At 45.7% G+C, this 22,945-nt stretch overlaps 2 protein-coding genes across 2 annotated transcripts in view; both read left to right on the forward strand.

The window, feature by feature from the left end:
* PIAS2 (protein inhibitor of activated STAT 2) overlaps positions 1 to 22,945 on the forward strand; it is a 70,499-nt gene that overhangs the window by 23,503 nt on the left and 24,051 nt on the right. The window contains exons 2-4 of the mRNA XM_068665704.1: positions 2,911 to 3,027; positions 3,673 to 3,723; positions 3,849 to 3,939. Coding sequence (XP_068521805.1) covers positions 2,911 to 3,027; positions 3,673 to 3,723; positions 3,849 to 3,939 — 259 coding nt within the window. The remainder of the gene's footprint in view (positions 1 to 2,910; positions 3,028 to 3,672; positions 3,724 to 3,848; positions 3,940 to 22,945) is intronic.
* KATNAL2 (katanin catalytic subunit A1 like 2) overlaps positions 1 to 22,945 on the forward strand; it is a 177,946-nt gene that overhangs the window by 19,524 nt on the left and 135,477 nt on the right. The gene's annotated exons all lie outside the window — the stretch shown is intronic.

The following is a 22,945-nucleotide window of genomic DNA, read 5'->3' on the forward strand; positions in this document are numbered from 1 at the left end:
TCTGAATGATTTGGACCTAAAGTATCTGTTTGATACAAGGGAGGAACACCTGTCAGGCCAGCAGGAGAAAGATTTCAGGGTCAGTAGTTAAGTTCCTGCAGTGTAATGAGAACAAGTTCACTGTTTTGTTAGCTTGTATTTATCTCGTTGCAACAGAGGCAACAGTTCTGCAGGTTCTGGCATCTTGCATTGAGATGCTTTCTTTGGGCATCAAATGCTGAATTTTGTGCTTGGTTTACTGGTAGCTTCTCAGCCTGCTGGCTGTCGCCATACTGGATGCTAAAATGCAGAGAAGATCTTTGTCTTCCAAACAACTCGAAGTCTGAGTTAGCTTACTCAAATGCCTCATTCTTGAGCCTATTTATTTAGAAATAGGCTTGAAATTTAACTTTTTTTTTTTTTTTTTTTTACCTTATAGGGTAGAAAATGTTCTGTGATGATTTAGCAATACTGTTTAGAAACACTGTTAGCATTTTGCAAGCTGTTTGCATCCCGCTAAACTCTTTATTTTTTTTAAGTGATAAGCGTCTTAGGTTGTGACATTTTACCGAAGTGAGGCATATGCTAGTCATCCTCCGGTATCTAAAGCAGCAAGCGTTACTAGCAAGTGTTCCTTACGCTACTTGTAGTCACTTGTGCTTGTGTCATGACATCCTGTTAGGGAGAGGGTCCCTCTCCCTATTATTGTCTTAATGCATGGATGGGCTTGATATTAATGTGTGCTTTGGTATTGTCTGACTCTACAGCTCATCCCAGCTTCTTCCTCCTCCTCCTCACGTTCACTCTATACAGTAGCTGAATACATTAATTATATTCCTTTGTTGCAGGAAGAACGGCCAAAAACACGACAGACACCAGTATGGTCAGATCATGCTCTCCCTTTATTACCCGAATAGCCTGACTTTTATAGCAAACTTAACAGGGGCGGACAGTGTCTCACACAAGATTATTGGTCAAAAGCACTCAGACAAACAACTGCAAGAAAACAACCCCCTTGTGATTAGCAGTCACGTAGTAGATCCCGTCCTTGAAGCCAGCTGCTGGCAACAATATTTTTCTAAATTCCTCAATCGGGTGATGTGGGAACACTGTCATGGGAACTTCTCATAGTTGTCCTGGTAGCTTGGTTTGCTCAGCTGCAGCAAGTCATGGCCTCCTTGCTCTTTCAAAAATCCCTCAACGTTCCTTAATTATCCTGTATTACAGGACAACTGTTGGCTCATAGTTAACCAGGCTTGTTGCCAGATGTGTGGTCACCTTCTCCCATCTAATGTGGTGTGTCCTCTGCATTGTATTTCTGTTATGCAGTTACTGGTTTTGGTCAGTGATATCTGGAGGCGGCAGTAATATGCTGGAAAACAATCTGTAACAGCTGTTTTCAGTTTTGGAAATGCTTGCTTCTTAAACTGAATGCTTCATCAGGGTGTCAGTGTGTTATAGTTAAAGTTGCATGAAAATCCTCTTTCCCTTGAAAACTGTAGGCTCTCTTGGTGTTGCACAGCTCTCATAGAAGTAGGGTTATCTGATTCTCCAATGTCTGTATGTGGGTGAGAGGGACAGAAGGAATGTAACTGAGTACCTGCTTGCCTTAAAATTCTTCCTGCCACACAATATCTGAGGATGGCAGCAGCTGGAGCTGCAGCTCTACGTGAGGAGTAGGTAAATGAGAAGTGAGGAATGGCTTGCTGCGTAAATAATGAATTAGTGACTTTAGCGTGGGTTTGTGAGCAAATTTGAAAGAAACCCTTATTAAATATTTTCAGATTGATATGGGTAGATCATAGTCCAAGTTAATAGATATGGGTGGCTGAGACATGAAATAAATGTGTGTTTAAGAATTCAGAAATCAAACGGGCACATAGCTCAGTGCTAGGAGTATAGTCTGCTTCATTGCAGCTCTTTGAAAGGCATCTACATACGTATTCTTTTATGAGGCCATAAGAGCGGCTGTGGATGTGGGATTTAGCTTTAATCCACCACTTGGTACAGTACAAGTTTCAATTTTAAATGTGTCCCAATATTTTGAAATATAAAATGCTGTCTAACATGTGCATGATACCATGTGTTTGAATTGCTCGAGGAACTTGCGTGTGTTTTTATTCCACCTGGTTTTGTCCTTTTTGTATGTTTTCCAGGCAGATTTTTCTTCTCTTAATGTTACAGTGTATGTGACAGCCTAGCTCTTCCATTTGGCTGGTTTAATGGTGTTGTTTTTAGGCTTGTTCTTCTTGCTGGATACTTTAAACTGTTGGACAAGTCTAGTCTACCTTTATTTCAGGTCAAGTTTTCTAACTGTTCAAGTGAAAAGAACTATGTACATACTATAAATCCTTAATGCAAAAATACTATTGCCTGCCATCGCTGACAGACAAGTAGGATTCTGATATGCAAGTTATCTTTATTTCTGGCTCCCTCCCTAAAGTTTAGTGCTGACTATTCCCAGATGCAGAGTGCAGCTGGCTTCTTTGGCATTAGGAGTTGTTCCCTACCTTTTTCCCCCAACAACTTAGCTACATCTAGCTGTTTCTGCACTGAGTAATTTTCCAGCTGTCCATTAATAGCTCCTGGTGTGCACTTTCCCATTATAGTACCTTAAAATAGTTGTAAACATCTCTCTGGTGGTACTTTCTCCAGGTACCCAGTGTTACATTTTGTTGTTTGTACCTTTCTTCCCCTGAGGATTACAGTGCAGGTTGCCAAACTTGTTTAGTACTGAAATGTAATGTGATATTAGCCATCTGAATATAGCTGAATGAATGATTTGTTCTGTTGCTTTCCTGTTGACAGTGGCTTGCAGTTCAACAACAATTTGTTTGTGTTCTTAAATGACCTGTGTGTTGTTTCAGGAAAAAACTCACTTGCAGGTCCTGTTCTAATCAATTATTTTAATCATAATGGCTAAACCTCCTCTTGTCTCTTTTTTTTTTTTTTTTTTTTTCTAGTACAGAGCAGTATTCAGAGGTTCCAAGAGAAGTTTTTTATCTTTGCTTTAACACCTCAGCAGGTCAGAGAAGTCTGTATTTCCAGGTAAGAAGTGTTTGGCATAGTGTGGTAACCACTTTTACAAAAGTTCAGGACAAGGGGATTCTTTATTTTTTGATGCATCCCATAAGCTTGCAGGTGGGGAATGATGATCTGCATGATAGTTATGCTGAATTAATCTGTTCTGGCTTCTTCTGGAATTAGCACAGAATTTTTATGTAGTTGGGGTAAATCTGATGCTATTGAGGAGCTGATAATTATTTGAAACGGTAATTGTTACTATTTAGAGAGGTGGTAGGCTTTTATTCCCTGCGTGTTTCCTGGCTGCAGGAATGGAAGGCTGCTTTTATCTTTTGTCCCGGGATTCATGTTCTTACAGGACCTGTGATGTGAACAGTCTTTTTGGATAGCAAAAAAAACCTGTTGTGTCCCGTCCGTTCCCCGCCCCCCCCCCCCCCCCAGCATCATACTTTTGTTACTATAAGCTGTTGACAGAGCTTGGTGATCCTAAAGTCATGCTTAACTTGCAGTACCTAATCGGGGTGTCGCTCATAAGACTTGTTCATAACTTAACAAAATAAGAGCAAAACTTAGTGATGGGATAGGTGTATTAGTTCTTTCTGCATATGACTGGATTATGAGACCTGCTGTCTAAATAGGTGCCTCTCTTTTCCTTTCTCTTTGTCATAGGGACTTCTTGCCAGGGGGCAGGAGAGATTACACAGTCCAAGTTCAGCTAAGGTACCTGTTTCATGATATTCCCTTTATGTTATATTAGCTAATCAAGAAGTTATGTCTTGATGTTTGTGGAGACACGTGAATGTAGTGACACTTGAAAATTATGCTTTCTCTTTTTTGGGATATAGGTTATGCCTGGCAGAGACAAGCTGTCCTCAAGAAGATAATTACCCTAATAGTTTGTGCATTAAAGTAAATGGGAAGCTGTTTCCATTGCCGGTAAGCTTGTGCTTGCACGTATTTGTGGTTTCTTTGACTTGGGGTGTTTGTCTTTCTGTAATGCTAGCTTGCTAAAATAATCCAGCACTTTATTATCACTCAAATTTCTCCAGATATTAATGTTAACAAATGCCCGGATTGTGTGCCTCTGTGAGGTAGCCGTTACTGCTATCAGCCATGATACAGCTATCGCATGGCTTAATTACATTTTAGCCAATTGTAGTAAGCCTCATCTGTGCAGGCAATACAACAAGAACACGAGGCATCTTCTTCATGGGTCTTAAAATTGAGTTTGACTTGATTGGCAGTAGCCCTCACTGGTTAGTATATCTATTTGTGTACTGGTGCGAGTTCCTACTTGTTGTGAGGAAACATCATCTTGTGGATGTTTGTATACTGTTCTGTACCTCTCTGATTAGAGCAGCGTTCATTGCAGGGATGATGAGCAGGCATGTTGTAGGGCTCCCAGCAGTTGCTGGAATAGAACAGTGTTAGCAGTCAGGCACTTTGGTTTCTACTGTAAAAATTACTGGGTGGGGCAGGGCCACCTTGAGTCTCGAATATATGTGAAAAGGGAGCAGCATTCCTATTAAACAGGTATTTCTGTACAACAGAATGGGGGAAGCTCTTACCTAATTCATTCTGAAATGCTTCTGGAAGATGGAAAAATAGTTTTTCCAGCAGTATATGTAAAATGTTTGGTGGGAATGGAGGTGTGAAATGTTATCCACCTTCTTGGCATGTCAGATATGTTTATTATGTCCTGTTTTTCCCTTGTGCTGCCTCCCCTTCATGTGCAACCATGACTTTCTTGTCTCTCAACCTAAATTACTCTACCTGCTTCTATAACGATTGCACCACTCTTCTGTCTTCAGCATCTAAAAGTGTTTCTTTGAGACATTTCCTGGTCAGTACTTCCTGCAGACACAAGCTGTTCTGTGATAAACTTGAAGGTTTTCCTTTCTTCAAGCAACCCAAAAGAATTGGGTCTGATGTTTATCCTGTGGATATCAATGACTGATTCTTCTCAGTCTTGTTAATATACCTTATACTTGTTACACTGTGTTATGCTATCCATTTTATGTGTAACATGCTACAGTTGTAGCAAAAATTCTCTGTGATTTTTGGATTTAAATCTGAAGCAAAGTGAAAGTCCTGTAGGTTCTTTCTGCACGCTGTAAGATGGCTTGTTGTTCTGTTCAATAGAAACCTGAAGTGAGGAAGCAAATAAAATGACTTTTGTCTTGGCAACTTTTCTGCCTCAGAGACAACAATTGTCCGCTTCAGTAGTGTTAAGTAACTAATCGGTGATACCAGTCTCTGTTGTCAACTTGTACAATTCTTAAATGAGTACTGTTCTGCCTTTTCCTCGTATAGCAGTTCATGCCTCTGCAGATGTCTGAATTATTCTAGGTTATCTCCTTGGCTGCGATTCTTATCAGAAACTTCAGAGAAGTGCTGCTAGTGTGCCAATACTGCTTTAGGTTGTGCCAGCTCGTGCTACCACAGTGTTTTCTTCTGTTCCTGCAACTGTCTGTGTCTACCTCTTACAGTGTGTCTTCTGACTTGAAAAGAATAAACATGGAGCATTGCATGCTGGCATCTTGGCAAGTAACGAGGATTTTATATGTAATGTCTACAACAGGTGATTCTCCTGTTGCCTTCTCATGTGAGTGTAGGCAAGACAAAACCCAAAAGTTCAAAGAAGTAACCTGCTTTTCTTCCAAGGAAACCTCTCTAGACCACTGCAGGTCTCTTTCAAAGAACAAAAATGAAATCTGTCAAGGCAGGCTGGAAATGACCACATGGAAGAGCAATCAGACTTTCTTTTGATACTGTTTTTTGTTTGGTTACAGCAGAGTCCACATGTTTTGACTGTTATGGTTCTTGGAAGAAGTATGGAAGACTTAGACCCAAATAACTCTGGCACATGCTAGCTGCTAGAATTGGCAACCTAACTGAGCAGTATTAGGCCATGCTGGTTGTGATAGGCAAGCAGAGCATTCTCTCTTTAAGTCCCAGAAGGCTAGGAACAGAAGACCTTAATGTGTTTTAGGAGTACAAGATTGAGTCTGACCCCTGAGGGTCTTTGCTTTGTGGGAGAAAACATCAAAAGCTTGACTGAATTGAAGCATGTGAGCAGTGGTCAGCCTTCAAAAAGGGAAAAATGGGAGATGTGTAAAAAAGCAAAGAATGCAACTATTTGTTTTTTTTGTTTTTTTTTTTTGACATCTGCTGCTTCCATATTCTGTGATAAAGCACACGTGGGAAGACTCCTCATAGCTATTGTCACTTATCTGGGGCGAGAACCAGTTTTGGAAGACTTCTTTCAGCAATTGCTGTCCTCTGCTCTGGCCTGGCAGACCTGGGTCCCTGTTCTGTTGCTGCAGGCAGTAGCCCTGTGCAAATGATTAATAAAGGGCAGTACTGAAGTACAGCCATGGGTGGGCTTTCCAGGGAAGAGTATGGACTAGTGGTAGAACTGCTCTGGAAACCTGGTAAATGACAACTATTGAGTCCTCCCTGGATTAAGGGCAGTAGTTATCCAGTGGTTATCCTATGGTAGTATGCTCTTCCAGTAAGCAGAAGAGGCTTCCAGTTCTGAGTTGCATGAGATGACTTCTGTGTCAAGACAAAAGATACACCAGAAGTTCTGGTCTTGCTTACGTGCTAGCTATGAAGGCAAATATTTGGGGGGGGGAGGGAAGGAAAGTGTCTGGAAACTTCAGAAATACTGCCTAAATGCCGTGTGAAGATATTCCTAAAATTCCGCCTTGGAGCTAAGAATTAAATGAAACATCGAGGCTATCATTCCTAATCCTTGAAATAAATTAAAAATGGCAAGACAGTCTGTTTTATACTGGGTTGCCTGATCCACGGTTTGAAGAGGTGGCCTGGGAATATTGGCTGTGCTGCGCTTCTGGTGCAATAAAACTGTGTAGAGACGCTCCTGCTCAGGTTCCTACCGAAGGCTGGAAGTTGTGCTGACTCTACTAGTACAGGAGCTCTCCAGATTGCTTTCCCGTATCATTAGGTGAACATTGAACATGTGCTGTGTGCTCTGTGGGAGAGTTTCTGATGAAGTAGCATACATCAGCAATTGTTGCTTATTTCTAGTTTTTATTTTCAGAACTCTTCTTTCACAGTAACTCTGTTTTTAAGCATTAGACCACGAGATTTTTCTCACAACACACACATTCCACTAATTTTCTTCTGACAGGACCTTCTGTGAAGCTATTTTATTTGCGATTGCAGTGGCGGGCATCCCACTAATTAGGAGCACATTATAGGCATTATAGTAAACAAATCATAACCTTTCTCGATGCTCCTCTATATGTAAAATTTTTTTTCAACCCTTTAATTTCTCCTTTTTTTTTTTTCCTCTCCCCTTTCTTATGTTTTGAGAGCTTGTGATCTTTGTTTTACTGTTCCCACACTGCTCATCCTGTTTTTCTCAAGCTTCTACCTCATTTTGGAACAGTGAGGCCTTCTACTGTCCACTTATCTACTTAGCATTTCTCCTTGTTATGACTACACAGCTACCTTGGAATACAGAAAGTTAGTTCTCTACTGCAAAAACACAACTTAGTTTCTCACAATTCCCCCCTCTTCTGTTCTTACTCCTATTGTTGTTTTTGCACCTCTTCACATACCGCACTCTTGAGTTTTTCCAACATTAAGGCGCAATATTCTTCTTTGGATGTCACGAGGGATGATAGATATACAATGCCATTATTATTACAATACCAACAAATAGTTGTTTGTGGTTACCTGAATAGAATTGTCTCAAAGTTAGTTTCTCCCAAATTTTTCTAAGTCCTCAGGAAGTGTCATCTTGAGCTACTCTATGTAGGATGTTGTTTGTTGTTTTTTTTCCCAAATATTTTTGAGATCAGTCAAATTTGTCCTATTTGATCTACATATATACAGCAACTAGTATTAATTACAGTGCACGCTCCTCCTTATGAGGTTATTAATACATTTAATACTATTTGATTCTAGAGTACTATTTTTGCAAACTTATCAAACTTACTTTCTAGTTCTTCAGTTATAGCTGAGATATTTACAATAGCGTTTTCTAATTCGCTCACCCCTAACCAAGGTAAAAACCACCTTGCAAAACTGTGAAATGCTAGAGAATTTTACTAGAGGATTATCTGGAGTCCGCTTAATTCTGCGTGTGGTCTCAAGGGGGTTTGGCTTTGTGGGTCTTCAATAATAGTTACATTTGGAATTATTGCCCCCAGGGTGCAAGCTCCCTTCCATCCTAGGGGCAGCATCTTCCTGGCTTTATTGCCACATAGCCAGTACCACCCCTTGTCATTCGGGACAGGCCATCCGGTTACAGGATTCTCCTGTTGTATCTGGTGTGCATTATGTATATTAGCATTCCCGTGGCTACCATATTCAGTACAGTATGGATGATTCCCTACTTCATGGATATTTCCACACCCAGGGTCAGTACTATTGCCCCCTGAGTTTTCTATCAACGTTGTTTAAAAGGCACCTTTGATAACACAGTATATTTTAGCCAGGATTATGTGTAGGGAGCTCAACTTCAAAATCTATTCCTTCCCGGGACTGAGTATGGTCTGTCACTTTTAGAAATCTAGAGAATCCAGACACAGTTGCTGCTGGAAATAGCAATCAGAGACAAGGCCTTTTTCAGTTTTTCAGTCTTTCTAGGCATCTGGGTGCAAATCCAACAATTATTTCGAGACAGACCTCGAGAGATGTTCTGTATTAATTGGAAATGCTGTTTTTTCCCTCCATCCTATCGCTAATCCATTGAGAATAGGTATTACTAAGATAAACTTAAAATACACCATTTCTATGTATATATTACACCCCTATAATAATTAAGAAAAACAATGAAAATCACAAATAAATAAGGATTCTTCTGGTGGGGGTTAAAGCCCCCCCCCCCTTTCTCCCACTTCCAGGGAGTGTTCCCTGGAAAGACTCCAATTCTGTGTAATTCAATCCCTTTTACTCATTAATTCATTAAGAGTCCTTTGAAGGAGAAGTTAAAGGTCTACAACAGATAAATTTAACAGTTTTAACCTTAAAAGTCTTTAATGCAGTCTCTCAGGTATCAGGGTTAACTGATGCTTTTACCCAGGTATGAGTCCACCCTTTCTCAGCCGTTCTTACTGTCGTCTCAGTAGTCAGGAGCACTTGGAACAGTCCGTCCCACTCGGGTTGCAGTTTGGATTCTCTCAATGTTCACATCAGAACCCAATCTCCTTCTCGGAATGGATGGATCAGGGCTACCGAGGGTGGGTTTGAGCTAACAGTCCACGGGTCCTGAGAGATGACAAAGAGGACGACAGCCTGAGTATATAGTTCTTAAGAAAAGCATCTTTTGTCTCATTGTCTACCGTGGTTTAACCCGGCCGACAGCTAAACACCACGCAGCCGTTCGCGCACCCTCCCCCCTCCCTCTCTGGGACGGGGGAGAGAAATGGAAAGTGAAGCCTGTGAGTTGAGATAAAGACAGTTTAATAAGACAGGAAAATAATAACAGTAATAATAATAATAATACAATGGTGATAATAGTACTACTACTAATAATATGTACAAACAAGTGATGCACAATGCAATTGCTCACCACTCGCTGACCGATGCCCAGCCTAACCCCGAGCAGTCCGGCCCCCTCCCCCGGCTAACAACCACTATATATTGTTTAGCATGACCTCAGATGGGATGGAATGCCCCTTTGGCTAGTTTGGGTCACCTGTCCTGGGTCTGTCCCCTCCCAGCTCTTACTGCACCCCCAGCCTGCATGTTGGCAGGACAGAGCAAAAGACTGAGATGTCCTTGGCTTGGTATAAGCACTGCTCTGCGACAATTAAAACATCGGGGTGTTATCAGCACTCTTCTCATCCTAAGCCAAAACATAGCATCCTACCAGCTACTAGGAAGAAAATTAACTCTGTTCTAACTGAAACCAGGACATCTAGCCACCCCTTATTCCATACCATTTATGTCATGCTCAGGTTACACTCTTTTCCATACATTCTAATTAGTCACCATTTTCATGTAGGGTATATAGTAGTCATGGTAGTGATAACATACAGTATTATATAGTAATTAACATGGTACAATTCAATTCATGGGCTATTCTCACCCAGTATTAAATCTCCTTGAGGTACACATCGGACCTCTCCGTTCTTTTGCATCACCCACCAAGTGTATTCAGGTCCCTGAGCGAAAACAATTCCACGAATGGGTTTGCCTTTTCCCGAGGCAGGAGTAGCCCAGACTGTCTTCCCCAGCATATTTCTCATGTGCACTACAGGAACTTTATCCCCTTCTACTGCACGTAACAGGTTTGATTGGGCAGGTCCAGCTCGGTTGGCAGATCCCCTAGTATTGACTAACCAGGTGGCCTTTGCCAAATGCGTATCCCAATTTTTGAATGTCCCAGCGCCCATTGCTTTCAATGTAGTCTTTAACAGTCCATTGTATCGTTCAACTTTCCCGGAGGCTGGTGCATGATAGGGGATGTGATACACCCACTCAATACCATGCTCTTTGGCCCAAGTGTCTATAAGGTTGTTTCGGAAATGAGTCCCATCGTCTGACTCTATTCTTTCTGGGGTGCCATGTTGCCATAGGACTTGCTTTTCAAGGCCCAGGATAGTGTTCCGGGCGGTGGCATGAGGCACAGGATATGTTTGCAGCCATCCGGTGGTTGCTTCCCCCATTGTAAGTACGTGGCGCTTGCCATTGCGAGTTTGAGGGAGTGTGATGTAATCAATCTGCCAGGCCTCTCCATATTTATATTTCAGCCATCGTCCTCCATACCAAAGAGGCTTTGACCGTTTGGCTTGCTTGATTGCAGCACATGATTCACAGTCATGAATAACCTGTGCTATAGCGTCCATGGTCAGGTCCACCCCTCAATCACGAGCCCATCTGTATGTTGCATTTCTACCTTGATGGCCTGAGGTGTCATGGGCCCATCAGGCTATAAATAATTCACCTTTATGCTGCCAATCCAGGTCCACCTGAGCTACTTCAATCTTAGCAGCCTGATCCCCCTGCTGGTTGTTTTGATGTTCTTCAGTAGCCCAATTCTCTGACCTTGTTACAGGGTCTGCCACAGAGGTTGGAATACCCTCTGCAGGGTCAACTTGCACTGCTACAGCTCGTTTCTCTGACCCAGCCACAGGAGCTGGAGCGGCTGCAGGAACCGGAGTTGGAGTAGCGGCAGGAGCTGGGACTGGAGCGGCAGCAGAGTCCTCCGTAGGGGTCACAGTGGCCGTTGGATCTGTCACAGGGCTTGGAGTGGCCGCAGGGTCTGTCACTAAGTTGATAGCAGTATCAATGGCAGCTCGATAGGCATGAGCCAGGCCCCAGCACGTTACAATGGTTTGTGTGACTTTGGAACTGCCAGAGTCATTACACGTTTTTTTCAAGCATTCTGCCAGTTTTTGAGGATTTTGCCATTGTTCAGGGGTGAATTTCCAAAACACTGGGGGTGCCAACTGCTCTAGATGCCTGCCCATATCCTCCCATACTCCCTGCCACCCACAACTATACTGCCTCCGGGCAGATCTCCGAATGAGCTTCCTAAGTAGTTGTTTAACTTTAAGCAGAATCTGAAGTGCATTCATGAGGCAGAACAACAAGACTATGCTGGTCTGAGTATCCCAAGAATATTCAATATCTTGGAGAGCTATTGTAACAATCTCGGAGGATAAGAGGGTGGTAAAGGAGGAAGGGAGAGTGATCAAGGAGGATACAGGGGTGGTGAAGGAGAAAGGGAGAGTAATCAAGTAAGAAAAAATATCTTCCCCTTTCCCCTCCACAGATTGACTCCCTAATGGAAAAAAACAATAGGTATAATTGCTAATAGTTTCCAAGATACAGTTTCCAAAGTACAGAGTCGACGATGTTACTGAGTACAAATACCAAGTTAGAGTCATGACCAGATATTTCATCGTCTCATAAGCCACTGTTACAACACACAGTACCATAATGATCTGAAACCAGGGCCCGGAGAGGATAAACAACACGACAGAGAGCAAATACGGAAAATAATGTGCTATAATACTCAATTTGGTAAACAGGCGCAGCAGACTTGAGATTAAAGCAATCAGCATTATGACAAGTGACTATGAAGCAGGTCTAATACTTACACCAATTTTAGTTTAACACACTCTGGTCAAATCTGCCGTTATCTCAACCTTTCGGGCCCCACGTTGGGCGCCAAAAAGACTGTCATGGTTTAACCCGGCCGGCAGCTAAACACCACGCAGCCGTTCGCGCACCCTCCCCCCTCCCTCTCTGGGACGGGGGAGAGAAATGGAAAGTGAAGCCCGTGAGTTGAGATAAAGACAGTTTAATAAGACAGGAAAATAATAATAACAATAATAATAATAATAATAATAATACAATGGTGATAATAGGTAAGTAATAATAGTATGTACAAACAAGTGATGCACAATGCAATTGCTCACCACTCGCTGACAGATGCCCAGCCTCACCTCGAGCAGTCCGGTCCCCTCCCCCCGGCTAGCCACCCCTATATATTGTTTAGCATGACGTCAGATGGTATGGAATACCCCTTTGGCCAGTTTGGGTCACCTGTCCTGGGTCTGTCCCCTCCCAGCTCTTACTGCACCCCCAGCCTGCATGTTGGCAGGACAGAGCAAAAGGCTGAGATGTCCTTGGCTTGGTATAAGCACTGCTCTGCAACAATTGAAACATAGGGGTGTTATCAGCACTCTTCTCATCCTAAGCCAAAACACAGCATTCCACCAGCTACTAGGAAGAAAATTAACTCTGTTCTAACTGAAACCAAGACAGCAACTCACGTACCCGTGCCTCTGGGGTCGCAGTAGATTTTCCATCCCAGTTTCTCATGTCCTCTCCATGGTCTCGTAAGTAAAACCACAGGGTGGCACGGGGTGAGTACCCACCATATCGTCTTCCTTGTGTGGATGAACGCCTACCCCTGATAGCTGAGACACTGCTTTGTACAGGTGTGGAGGAGAATAATCTCTCTTCAAGTTGGTGAACCTTTTCAGAAAGTTTCTCCACAGTTGAGACTCAGGCCTGTAAGGAAGAGGAGAGACTTTCTTTGTACTGCCGGAGTTGTTTAGCCACTTCATCCACTGTGGGTTCCTCATCCTCTTTCCAAGCCATTATTGCCAATGAGCTGGCATATGTTGATGGTGCACTCCGTACAAACTTCCGCCACATAGGTCGTGTACACCTGACTTCATCTGGATCTTTGGATGTTTGTCTGAGGTCTGGATCCTGATAAATCACTTCCCGTACGGCTAATTCTCTCAGGTACTGGATTCCCTTCTCCATAGTGGTCCACTTGCCTGGTAGACATAAAAGTCCTTCCTTGAAGGGATACCTTTCCCTCACAGCTGAGAGGAGACGCCTCCAGAGGCTGTGAGATTGTGCTCCATCTGCAATTGCTTTGTCAATGCCTTCCTCTCTAGCAAGGGATCCCAGCTGCCTGGCTTCCCTGCCGTCTAATTCCACACAATTGGCTCCAGTGTCCCAGCACCGGAGCAGCCAGGTGACTAGCTGCTCACCTATACAGCGACTAAAATCTTTTCGCACATCTCGTAGCTCACGCTCGTTTAGGTTTCGGGTAGTTACTGTTGATTTTTCGGCATCCTCATCTTCCTCCTCCTGAATCCCTGATGGCCCAGCGTCGTCGTCGTCTCTATACCTAGATTTGGCAGAAGACTCTCTGCGTTCTAAACAACCTGAATCTCTATACCATTTTTTCACCTTCTCTGCAGGGGCAACTTGCACTGCTACAGCTCGTTTCTCTGACCTCGTTACAGGATCTGCCACAGGGGTTGGAATACCCTCTGCAGGGTCAGCTTGCACTGCTACAGCTCGTTTCTCTGACCCCGTTACAGGGTCTGCCACAGGGGTTGGAATACCCTCTGCAGGGTCAACTTGCACTGCTACAGCTCGTTTCTCTGACACAGCCACAGGAGCTGGAGCAGCTGCAGGAGCTGGGACTGGAGCAGCTGCAGGAACTGGAATTGGAGCAGCTGCAGGAACTGGAGCTGGAGCGGCTGCAGGAGCTGGAGCAGCTGCAGGAGCTGGGACTGGAGCAGCTGCAGGAACTGGAGCTGGAGCGGCTGCAGGAGCTGGGACTGGAGCGGCTGCAGGAGCTGGAACTGGAGCGGCTGCAGAGTCCACCGTAGGGGTCACAGTGGCCGTTGGATCTGTCACAGGACTTGGAGTGGCCGCAGGGTCTGTCACTAAGTTGATAGCAGTATCAATGGCAGCTCGATAGGCATGAGCCAGGCCCCAGCACGTTACAATGATTTGTGTTACTTTGGAACTGCCAGAGTCATTACACCTTTTTTTCAAGCATTCTGCCAGTTTTTGAGGATTTTGCCATTGTTCAGGGGTGAATTTCCAAAACACTGGGGGTGCCAACTGCTCTAGATGCCTGCCCATATCCTCCCATACTCCCTGCCACCCACAACTATACTGCCTCCGGGCAGATCTCCGGATGAGCTTCCTAAGTAGTTGTTTAACTTTAAGCAGAATCTGAAGTGCATTCAGGAGGCAGAACAACAAGACTATGCTGGTCTGAGTATCCCAAGAATATTCAATATCTTGGAGAGCTATTGTAACAATCTCGGAGGATAAGAGGGTGGTGAAGGAGGAAGGCAGAGTGATCCAGGAGGATACAGGGGTGGTGAAGGAGAAAGGGAGAGTAATCAAGTAAGAAAAAATATCTTCCCCTTTCCCCTCCACAGATTGACTCCCTAATGGAAAAAAACAATAGGTATAATTGCTAATAGTTTCCAAGATACAGTTTCCAAAGTACAGAGTCGACGATGTTACTGAGTACAAATACCAAGTTAGAGTCATGACCAGATATCTCATCGTCTCATAAGCCACTGTTACAATACACAGTACCATAATGATCTGAAACCAGGGCCCGGAGAGGATAAACAACATGACAGAGAACAAATACGGAAAATAATGTACTATAATACTCAATTTGGAAAACAGGCGCAGCAGACTTGAGATTAAAGCAATCAGCATTATGACAAGTGACTATGAAGCAGGTCTAATACACCAATTTTAGTTTAACACACTCTGGTCAGATCTGCCGTTATCTCAACCTTTCGGGCCCCACGTTGGGCGCCAAAAAGACTGTCGTGGTTTAACCCGGCCAGCAGCTAAACACCACGCAGCCGTTCGCGCACCCTCCCCCCTCCCTCTCTGGGACGGGGGAGAGAAATGGAAAGTGAAGCCCGTGAGTTGAGATAAAGACAGTTTAATAAGACAGGAAAATAATAACAATAATAATAATAATAATACAATGATGATAATAGTACTACTAATAATAATGTGTACAAACAAGTGATGCACAATGCAATTGCTCACCACCCGCTGACCGATGCCCAGCCTAACCCCGAGCAGTCCGGCCCCCTCCCCCCGGCTAGCCACCCCTATATATTGTTTAGCATGACGTCAGATGGTATGGAATACCCCTTTGGCTAGTTTGGGTCACCTGTCCTGGGTCTGTCCCCTCCCAGCTCTTACTGCACCCCCAGCCTGCATGTTGGCAGGACAGAGCAAAAGGCTGAGATGTCCTTGGCTTGGTATAAGCACTGCTCTGCAACAATTAAAACATAGGGGTGTTATCAGCACTCTTCTCATCCTAAGCCAAAACACAGCATTCCACCAGCTACTAGGAAGAAAATTAATTCTGTTCTAACTGAAACCAAGACAGCAACTCACTTACCCGTGCCTCTGGGGTCGCAGTAGATTTTCCATCCCAGTTTCTCATGTCCTCTCCATGGTCTCGTAAGTAAAACCACAGGGTGGCACGGGGTGAGTACCCACCATATCGTCTTCCTTGTGTGGATGAACGCCTACCCCTGATAGCTGAGACACTGCTTTGTACAGGTGTGGAGGAGAATAATCTCTCTTCAAGTTGGTGAACCTTTTCAGAAAGTTTCTCCACAGTTGAGACTCAGGCCTGTAAGGAAGAGGAGAGACTTTCTTTGTACTGCCGGAGTTGTTTAGCCACTTCATCCACTGTGGGTTCCTCATCCTCTTTCCAAGCCATTATTGCCAATGAGCTGGCATATGATGATGGTGCACTCCGTACAAACTTCCGCCACATAGGTCGTGTACACCTGACTTCATCTGGATCTTTGGATGTTTGTTTGAGGTCTGGATCCTGATAAATCACTTCCCGTACGGCTAATTCTCTCAGGTACTGGATTCCCTTCTCCATAGTGGTCCGCTTGCCTGGTAGACATAAAAGTCCTTCCTTGAAGGGATACCTTTCCCTCACAGCTGAGAGGAGACGTCTCCAGAGGCTGTGAGATTGTGCTCCATCTGCAATTGCTTTGTCAATGCCTTCCTCTCTAGCAAGGGATCCCAGCCGCCTGGCTTCCCTGCCGTCTAATTCCACACAATTGGCTCCAGTGTCCCAGCACCGGAGCAGCCAGGTGACAAGCTGCTCACCTATACAGCGACTAAAATCTTTTCGCACATCTCGTAACTCACGCTCGTTTAGGTTTCGGGTAGTTACTGTTGATTTTTCGGCATCCTCATCTTCCTCCTCCCGAATCCCTGATGGCCCAGCGTCGTCGTCGTCTCTATACCTAGATTTGGCAGAAGACTCTCTGCGTTCTAAACAACCTGAATCTCTATACCATTTTTTCACTTTCTCTGCAGGGGCAACTTGCACTGCTACAGCTCGTTTCTCTGACCTGGTTACAGGATCTGCCACAGGGGTTGGAATACCCTCTGCAGGGTCAGCTTGCACTGCTACTGCTCGTTTCTCTGACCCCGTTACAGGGTCTGCCACAGGGGTTGGAATACCCTCTGCAGGGTCAACTTGCACTGCTACAGCTCGTTTCTCTGACACAGCCACAGGAGCTGGAGCAGCTGCAGGAGCTGGGACTGGAGCAGCTGCAGGAACTGGAGCTGGAGCAGCTGCAGGAACTGGAGCTGGAGCGGCTGCAGGAGCTGGAGCGGCTGCAGGAACTGGTACTGGAGCAGCTGCAGGAACTGGAGCTGGAGCGGCTGCAGGAGCTGGAGCGGCTGCAGGAACTGGGACTGGAGCAGCTGCAGGAACTGGAACTGGAGCGGCTGCAGGAGCTGGGACTGGAGCGGCTGCAGGAACCGGATCTCGAGCGGCTGCAGAGTCCACCGTAGGGGTCACAGCGGCCGTTGGATCTGTCACAGGGCTTGGAGTGGCCGCAGGGTCTGTCACTAAGTTGATAGCAGTATCAATGGCAGCTCGATAGGCATGAGCCAGGCCCCAGCACGTTACAATGATTCGTGTTACTTTAGAACTGCCAGAGTCATTACACCTTTTTTTCAAAAAGTTTTTTGAAAAAAAAAAAGTTTTTGCCAGTTTTTTAGGATTTTGCAGTTGTTCAGGAGTGAATTTCCAAAACACTGGGGGTGCCAACTGCTCTAGATGCCTGCCCATATCCTCCCATACTCCCTGCCACCCACAACTATACTGTCTCCGGGCAGATCTCCGGATGAGCTTCCTAAGTAGTTGTTTAATTTTAAGCAGAATCTGAAGCGCATTCAGGAGGCAGAACAACAAGACTATGCTGGTCTGAGTATCCCAAGGATATTCAATATCTTGTAACAAGTTCGGAGGATAAGAGTGTGGTGAAGGAGGAAGGGAGAGTGATCGAGTAAGAAAAAATATCTTCCCCTTTCCCCTCCACAGATTGACTCCCTAATGAAAAAAGGCAACAGGTATAATAGCTGATAGTTTCCAAAATACAGTTTCCAAAGTATAGAGTCAACGATGTTACTGAGTACAAATACCAAGTTAGAGTCATGACCAGATATTTCATCGTCTCATAAGCCACTGTTACAACACACAGTACCATAATGATCTGAAACCAGGGCCCGGAGAGGATAAACAACATGACAGAGAGCACATACGGAAAATAATGTGCTATAATACTCAATTTGGAAAACAGGCGCAGCAGACTTGAGATTAAAGCAATCAGCATTATGACAAGTGACTATGAAGCAGGTCTAATACCAATTTTAGTTTAACACACTCTGGTGAGATCTGCCGTTATCTCAACCTTTCGAGCCCCACGTTGGGCGCCAAAAAGACTGTCGTGGTTTAACCCGGCCGGCAGCTAAACACCACGCAGCCGTTCGCTCACCCTCCCCCCTCCCTCTCTGGGACGGGGGAGAGAAATGGAAAGTGAATCCCGTGAGTTGAGATAAAGACAGTTTAATAAGACAGGAAAATAATAACAATAATAATAATAATAATACAATGATGATAATAGTACTACTAATAATAATGTGTACAAACAAGTGATGCACAATGCAATTGCTCACCACCCGCTGACCGATGCCCAGCCTAACCCCGAGCAGTCCGGCCCCCTCCCCCCGGCTAGCCACCCCTATATATTGTTTAGCATGACGTCAGATGGTATGGAATACCCCTTTGGCTAGTTTGGGTCACCTGTCCTGGGTCTGTCCCCTCCCAGCTCTTGCTGCACCTCCAGCCTGCCCGTTGGCAGGACAGAGCAAGAAGCTGAGATGTCCTTGGCTTGGTATAAGCACTGCTCTGCAACAATTAAAACATCGGGGTGTTATCAGCACTCTTCTCATCCTAAGCCAAAACACAGCATTCCACCAGCTACTAGGAAGAAAATTAATTCTGTTCTAACTGAAACCAGGACATTGTCTCAAATTGAGGTAATTCATTCCCTTTGTACAGCAATCCAAATAATATTTCACATGGTGAAACTCCCACATCGTTTCTTGGTGCAGTTTGAATTCAGAGAAGTGCCAAAGGTAAGCGCTTTGTTTGGGGAAGCCGAGTTTCCAGAACTTAGTCAATTACTTCCTTACTGTCTGATCTTCTCCACCCTTGCAGAAGAGGAAGGATGCCAAGGAGTGTGAAGTTTCCACTTGATTCCTAGAGTCCACATTAGCCCTTGCAATATTTCTGACATAAAGTGATTTCCTCGATCAGTCGGTATTTTCAACAGTTCCATACCTGGTAGTTATTTGTTCTAGAATTATTTTAGTTACCATGTTCGCAGCAGCAGATACTGAAGGGAAAGCTTCCACCCACCCTGACAAATGATCTACTGAGACTAATAAGCATTTAAATCTACCTACTCTAAGGAGTTCTGTAAAATCTACCTGTACATTTTGGAAGCGTTGAATTCCTGGTTCTCGCCCCCTTTGGGCTGACTGTGGATAATTTTCCTATTTACCTTTTGACATACTACACAACTCCTGCGTACTCGTTCAGCCAGAGCATATATATATATATTCCTACACATACATATTTCCTTAGCACAGCGTCACACATTGCTTGAATTCCCCAATGACCCTCTTGATGCAAAACAGTTAATATTTGCCTCGTTAGCACTTTCTTCAGCATTTCTCTCCCTTCAGGGAGTATCTATTTTCCTTTGGAGTTTGTGACTCCTAATTCCTTAAAAACCTCTTTCTCTTAAAACTTTTTAGTTCTTTTTAGTTTTGGGTAGGGGTAGCTCAACAATTCCCTGCATCCCCTCTGGATTTATTCTTCATTCCCCCTCAGACACTAGATACCCTAAATACTTGACTACTCTTTCTACAAATTTAATTTTAATTTCCAATATTTTCAATCCCTGTTTTCCCAGAAAGCTGAATAGCTTGTTAGTGGCTTCCTTCACAGCTGTTTTCTCCTGTCCTGACAATAAAAGATCATCCACATATTGTAACAGTAACACCTCCTCGGGAGGTTGGAATTGCTCCAAAATCTGTTCTAGAACTTGCCCAAATACATTGGTGGCCCTGTAAAACCCTGAAGTAAAACTGTCCATCTGTATTGCTGCTTCCACCCCCATTTCAGGGTCTTTCCAGTCATTGGTGAATATATCTTTGCTCTCAGGGTCTGAGAGTACCCCATTAACAACACCGTTATTCCAGTCTAACGATTTACTATTTGAATGCCCAATGTAATTATCAAATCCTTTCCCAACAAGTTAGTCCCTGCCTGGGGTGCATACAATAACTGCCCAGTGATCGTTCTATCCCTAGTCTCAGCTTGGTGTCCCCAAAAAGTGGCACTGTTATCCCAGTCCCTTCTACCCCCATTGCAGTTAGGGTTTCATTAGTTAGTTTAATTCCTGATACTTTACAGGCCAGCAATGACCTAGCTGCCCCATTATATTGGGTTCACAGGGTGAGGCTCTGGTAGTGGAGGGGCTGCACTGGTAACACCTGTGAGAAGGATCTATCAGCTGCCCCATGTTAGATAAGGGCCAGTTTCATCTGGCTCCAAAGGGGCCCACCGCTGCCAAGAGCCAAGCCTTGAGCAATGCAGTTTGTGCCTCTGTGAGAGCACATCCAAGAAAAGCAAAAAATAAAAAACTGCTGCACAACAGCAGCTGGGAGAGCGAGGAGTGAGAAACCTCCCTGCAGACACCAAGGTCAGTGTAGAGGAGGGGGAGTGTAGCGCAGAGGTGTTCCAGGTGCCAGAGCCGAAGCCCCCTGGTGGCCCACAGAGAGGCCCCTGGTGGGGAAGGCAGACCCCCGCAGCCTGTGGTGTACCACAGTGGAGCAGATCTCCACACTGCAGCCTGTGGAGAGGAGCCCATGCAGGAGCAGGTGATCGTGGGGGTTGGACCCCAGGGGGTCCCAAGCCAGACCAACCCGCTCCTGACGAATAAACCCCACGGCACAGACCCACACCTGGAGCAGCTCCCAAAGAGCCTGTTTTTCGCTGCCTGTGGAGAAGCCCACGCAGGACCACCCCAGGAAGGTCGGCACCCCACGAGAGGGGCCCCACAACAGAGCAGGGGGGAGAACGATTGTGAAAGAGCAGTGGAAACTTTGTGAGTGGAAACTGTTTGTGAGCAGCACCACGGACTGATGGCAGCCCCCGCTCCTAGCTCCCCTGCACCACTCAGGGCAGGGAAGAGGTGGAAGAGAGTGGATGGGGGAAGGTGCCCCCAGCTTGTTTCTCTGTTTCTCACTGCTCTAGCCTGTCAGAAATAGGTAATAAATTTTATTAATCTTCCTATGCTATGTCTGTTTTGCCCGTAACGATAATTGTGAAGTGATCCCCACTGAGGTACACTTGAGGAGCCCTTGAGGTACACTTTTTCCATTATCAGGGAACTAGCTTTCTGAGAAGCCCTGACTCCCCTATTCTGAATTTATAATAGCAATCTCTCCTCCTTCTTCCACTCCGGATATTCCTGTTTGAAGTGGCCAGCCTGGCCACACTTAAAACATCTTCTCAAAGCCTGTCCCTGCTAGGATTTAGGCTGCAACACAGGCAGGGAGTGTGAGCGGGAGATAGACTTGTGGAGCAACTCCCTGCAGGGCCTCAAGGAGAGGTATCGAGGTGAGACACCCCAAATGGGGGTGGACCCCCTGCCCTGTCACCGTCGGGCAGAGGGAGGGGATCTGGGAGGTGAGGAGGAATGGAGACAGGTCCCTGCTCGACATCGCAGGCGATGCCCTCCCCTTCCGGCCCCACCTTCCCAGGTGCCCTTACGGAACAGGTTTGAGGCCCTGGAGATTGACAGACCAGCAACTGAGGAAGAGGTCGAAAGTGTTCCCAGGAGGATGCCTAGGGCGAGGAGGTCGACTCCACGCCTCAGGACTGCCTCCACCAAGAAAGACAGGAGGGTGATTGTTGTGGGAGACTCTGTCCTTAGGGGAACAGAGGGTCCTATTTGTCGGCCTGACCCTACCCGTAGGGAAGTCTGCTGCCTCCCTGGGGCCAGGGTCAGGGACGTTGCCAAGAAAGTCAAGCGCCTGGTACGGCCCACTGACTACTACCCGCTACTGGTCTTTCAGGCTGGTAGCGATGAAGTAGCAACGAGAAGTCCGAAGGCAATCAAAAGAGACTTTAGGGATTTGGGGCGACTACTTAGAGGATCAGGGGCACAGGTTGTGTTTGCCTCTGTCCTTCCGATAGGGGGGATCGAAGCTGAAAGGTGTGCTGTTCACATAAACTCGTGGCTTCGAGACTGGTGTGACCGGCAGAACTTTGGGTTCTTTGATCACGGGAAGGTCTATGCTACACCGGGCCTGATGGCACCGGATGGGATGGGCCTCTCTCGGAGAGGGGTAAGGATCTTTGGTCAGGAGTTGGCAGGGCTGATAGATAGGGCTTTAAACTAGAGTCGAAGGGGGAAGGGGCTAAAACCAGGCACGCCGGTGAAGACCTAAGGGATGGTACGCTAGAATCAGAGGGGCTGTGTGCCAGTGAGGTCCTTCGGTTAGATCCACAAGGTGCTGAGTGTAAGGAGACGCACCTGAAATGCTTCTACACGAACGCATGCAGTACGAGGAATAAAATGGATGAGCTAGAAGTCCTGGCCCGGTCCCGCAACTACGACATCATCGGCATAAGCAAAACCTGGTGGGATGAGTCCTGTGACTGGGGTGTTGCGATAGATGGTTACAGGCTCTTCAGGAGGGACAGGCAGGGTAGGCGAGGTGGTGGGGTGGCGATGTATGTGAAGCAGGGGCTGGACTGTGTGGAGCTTCAGGTCGGCGATGGCAAAGTTGAGAGCCTCTGGGTAAGGATCAAGGGACGAACGAATTTGTCGGCTGAATATGAGCCAGCAGTGTGCTCTGGTGGCCAAGAAGGCCAACGGCATCCTGGCTTGTATCAGAAACACTGTGACCAGCAGGGCTAGGGAGGTGATCGTCCCCCTGTACTCGGCTCTGGTGAGGCCGCACCTCGAGTACTGTGTTCAGTTTTGGGCCCCTCGCTACAAGAAGGACATCGAGGTGCTTGAGCGGGTCCAAAGAAGGGCGACGAAGCTGGTGAGGGGCCTGGAGAGCAAGTCCTACGAGGAGCGGCTGAAGGAGCTGGGCTTGTTCAGCCTAGAGAAGAGGAGGCTCAGGGGTGACCTTATTGCTCTGTATAAGTACATTAAAGGAGGCTGTAGTGAGGTGGGGGTTGGCCTGTTCTCCCATGTGCCTGGTGACAGGACGAGGGGGAATGGGCTAAAGTTACGCCAGGGGAGTTTTA

The sequence above is a fragment of the Anas acuta genome, chromosome W, assembly GCF_963932015.1.
Source record: "Anas acuta chromosome W, bAnaAcu1.1, whole genome shotgun sequence".
Taxonomy (NCBI): domain Eukaryota; kingdom Metazoa; phylum Chordata; class Aves; order Anseriformes; family Anatidae; genus Anas; species Anas acuta.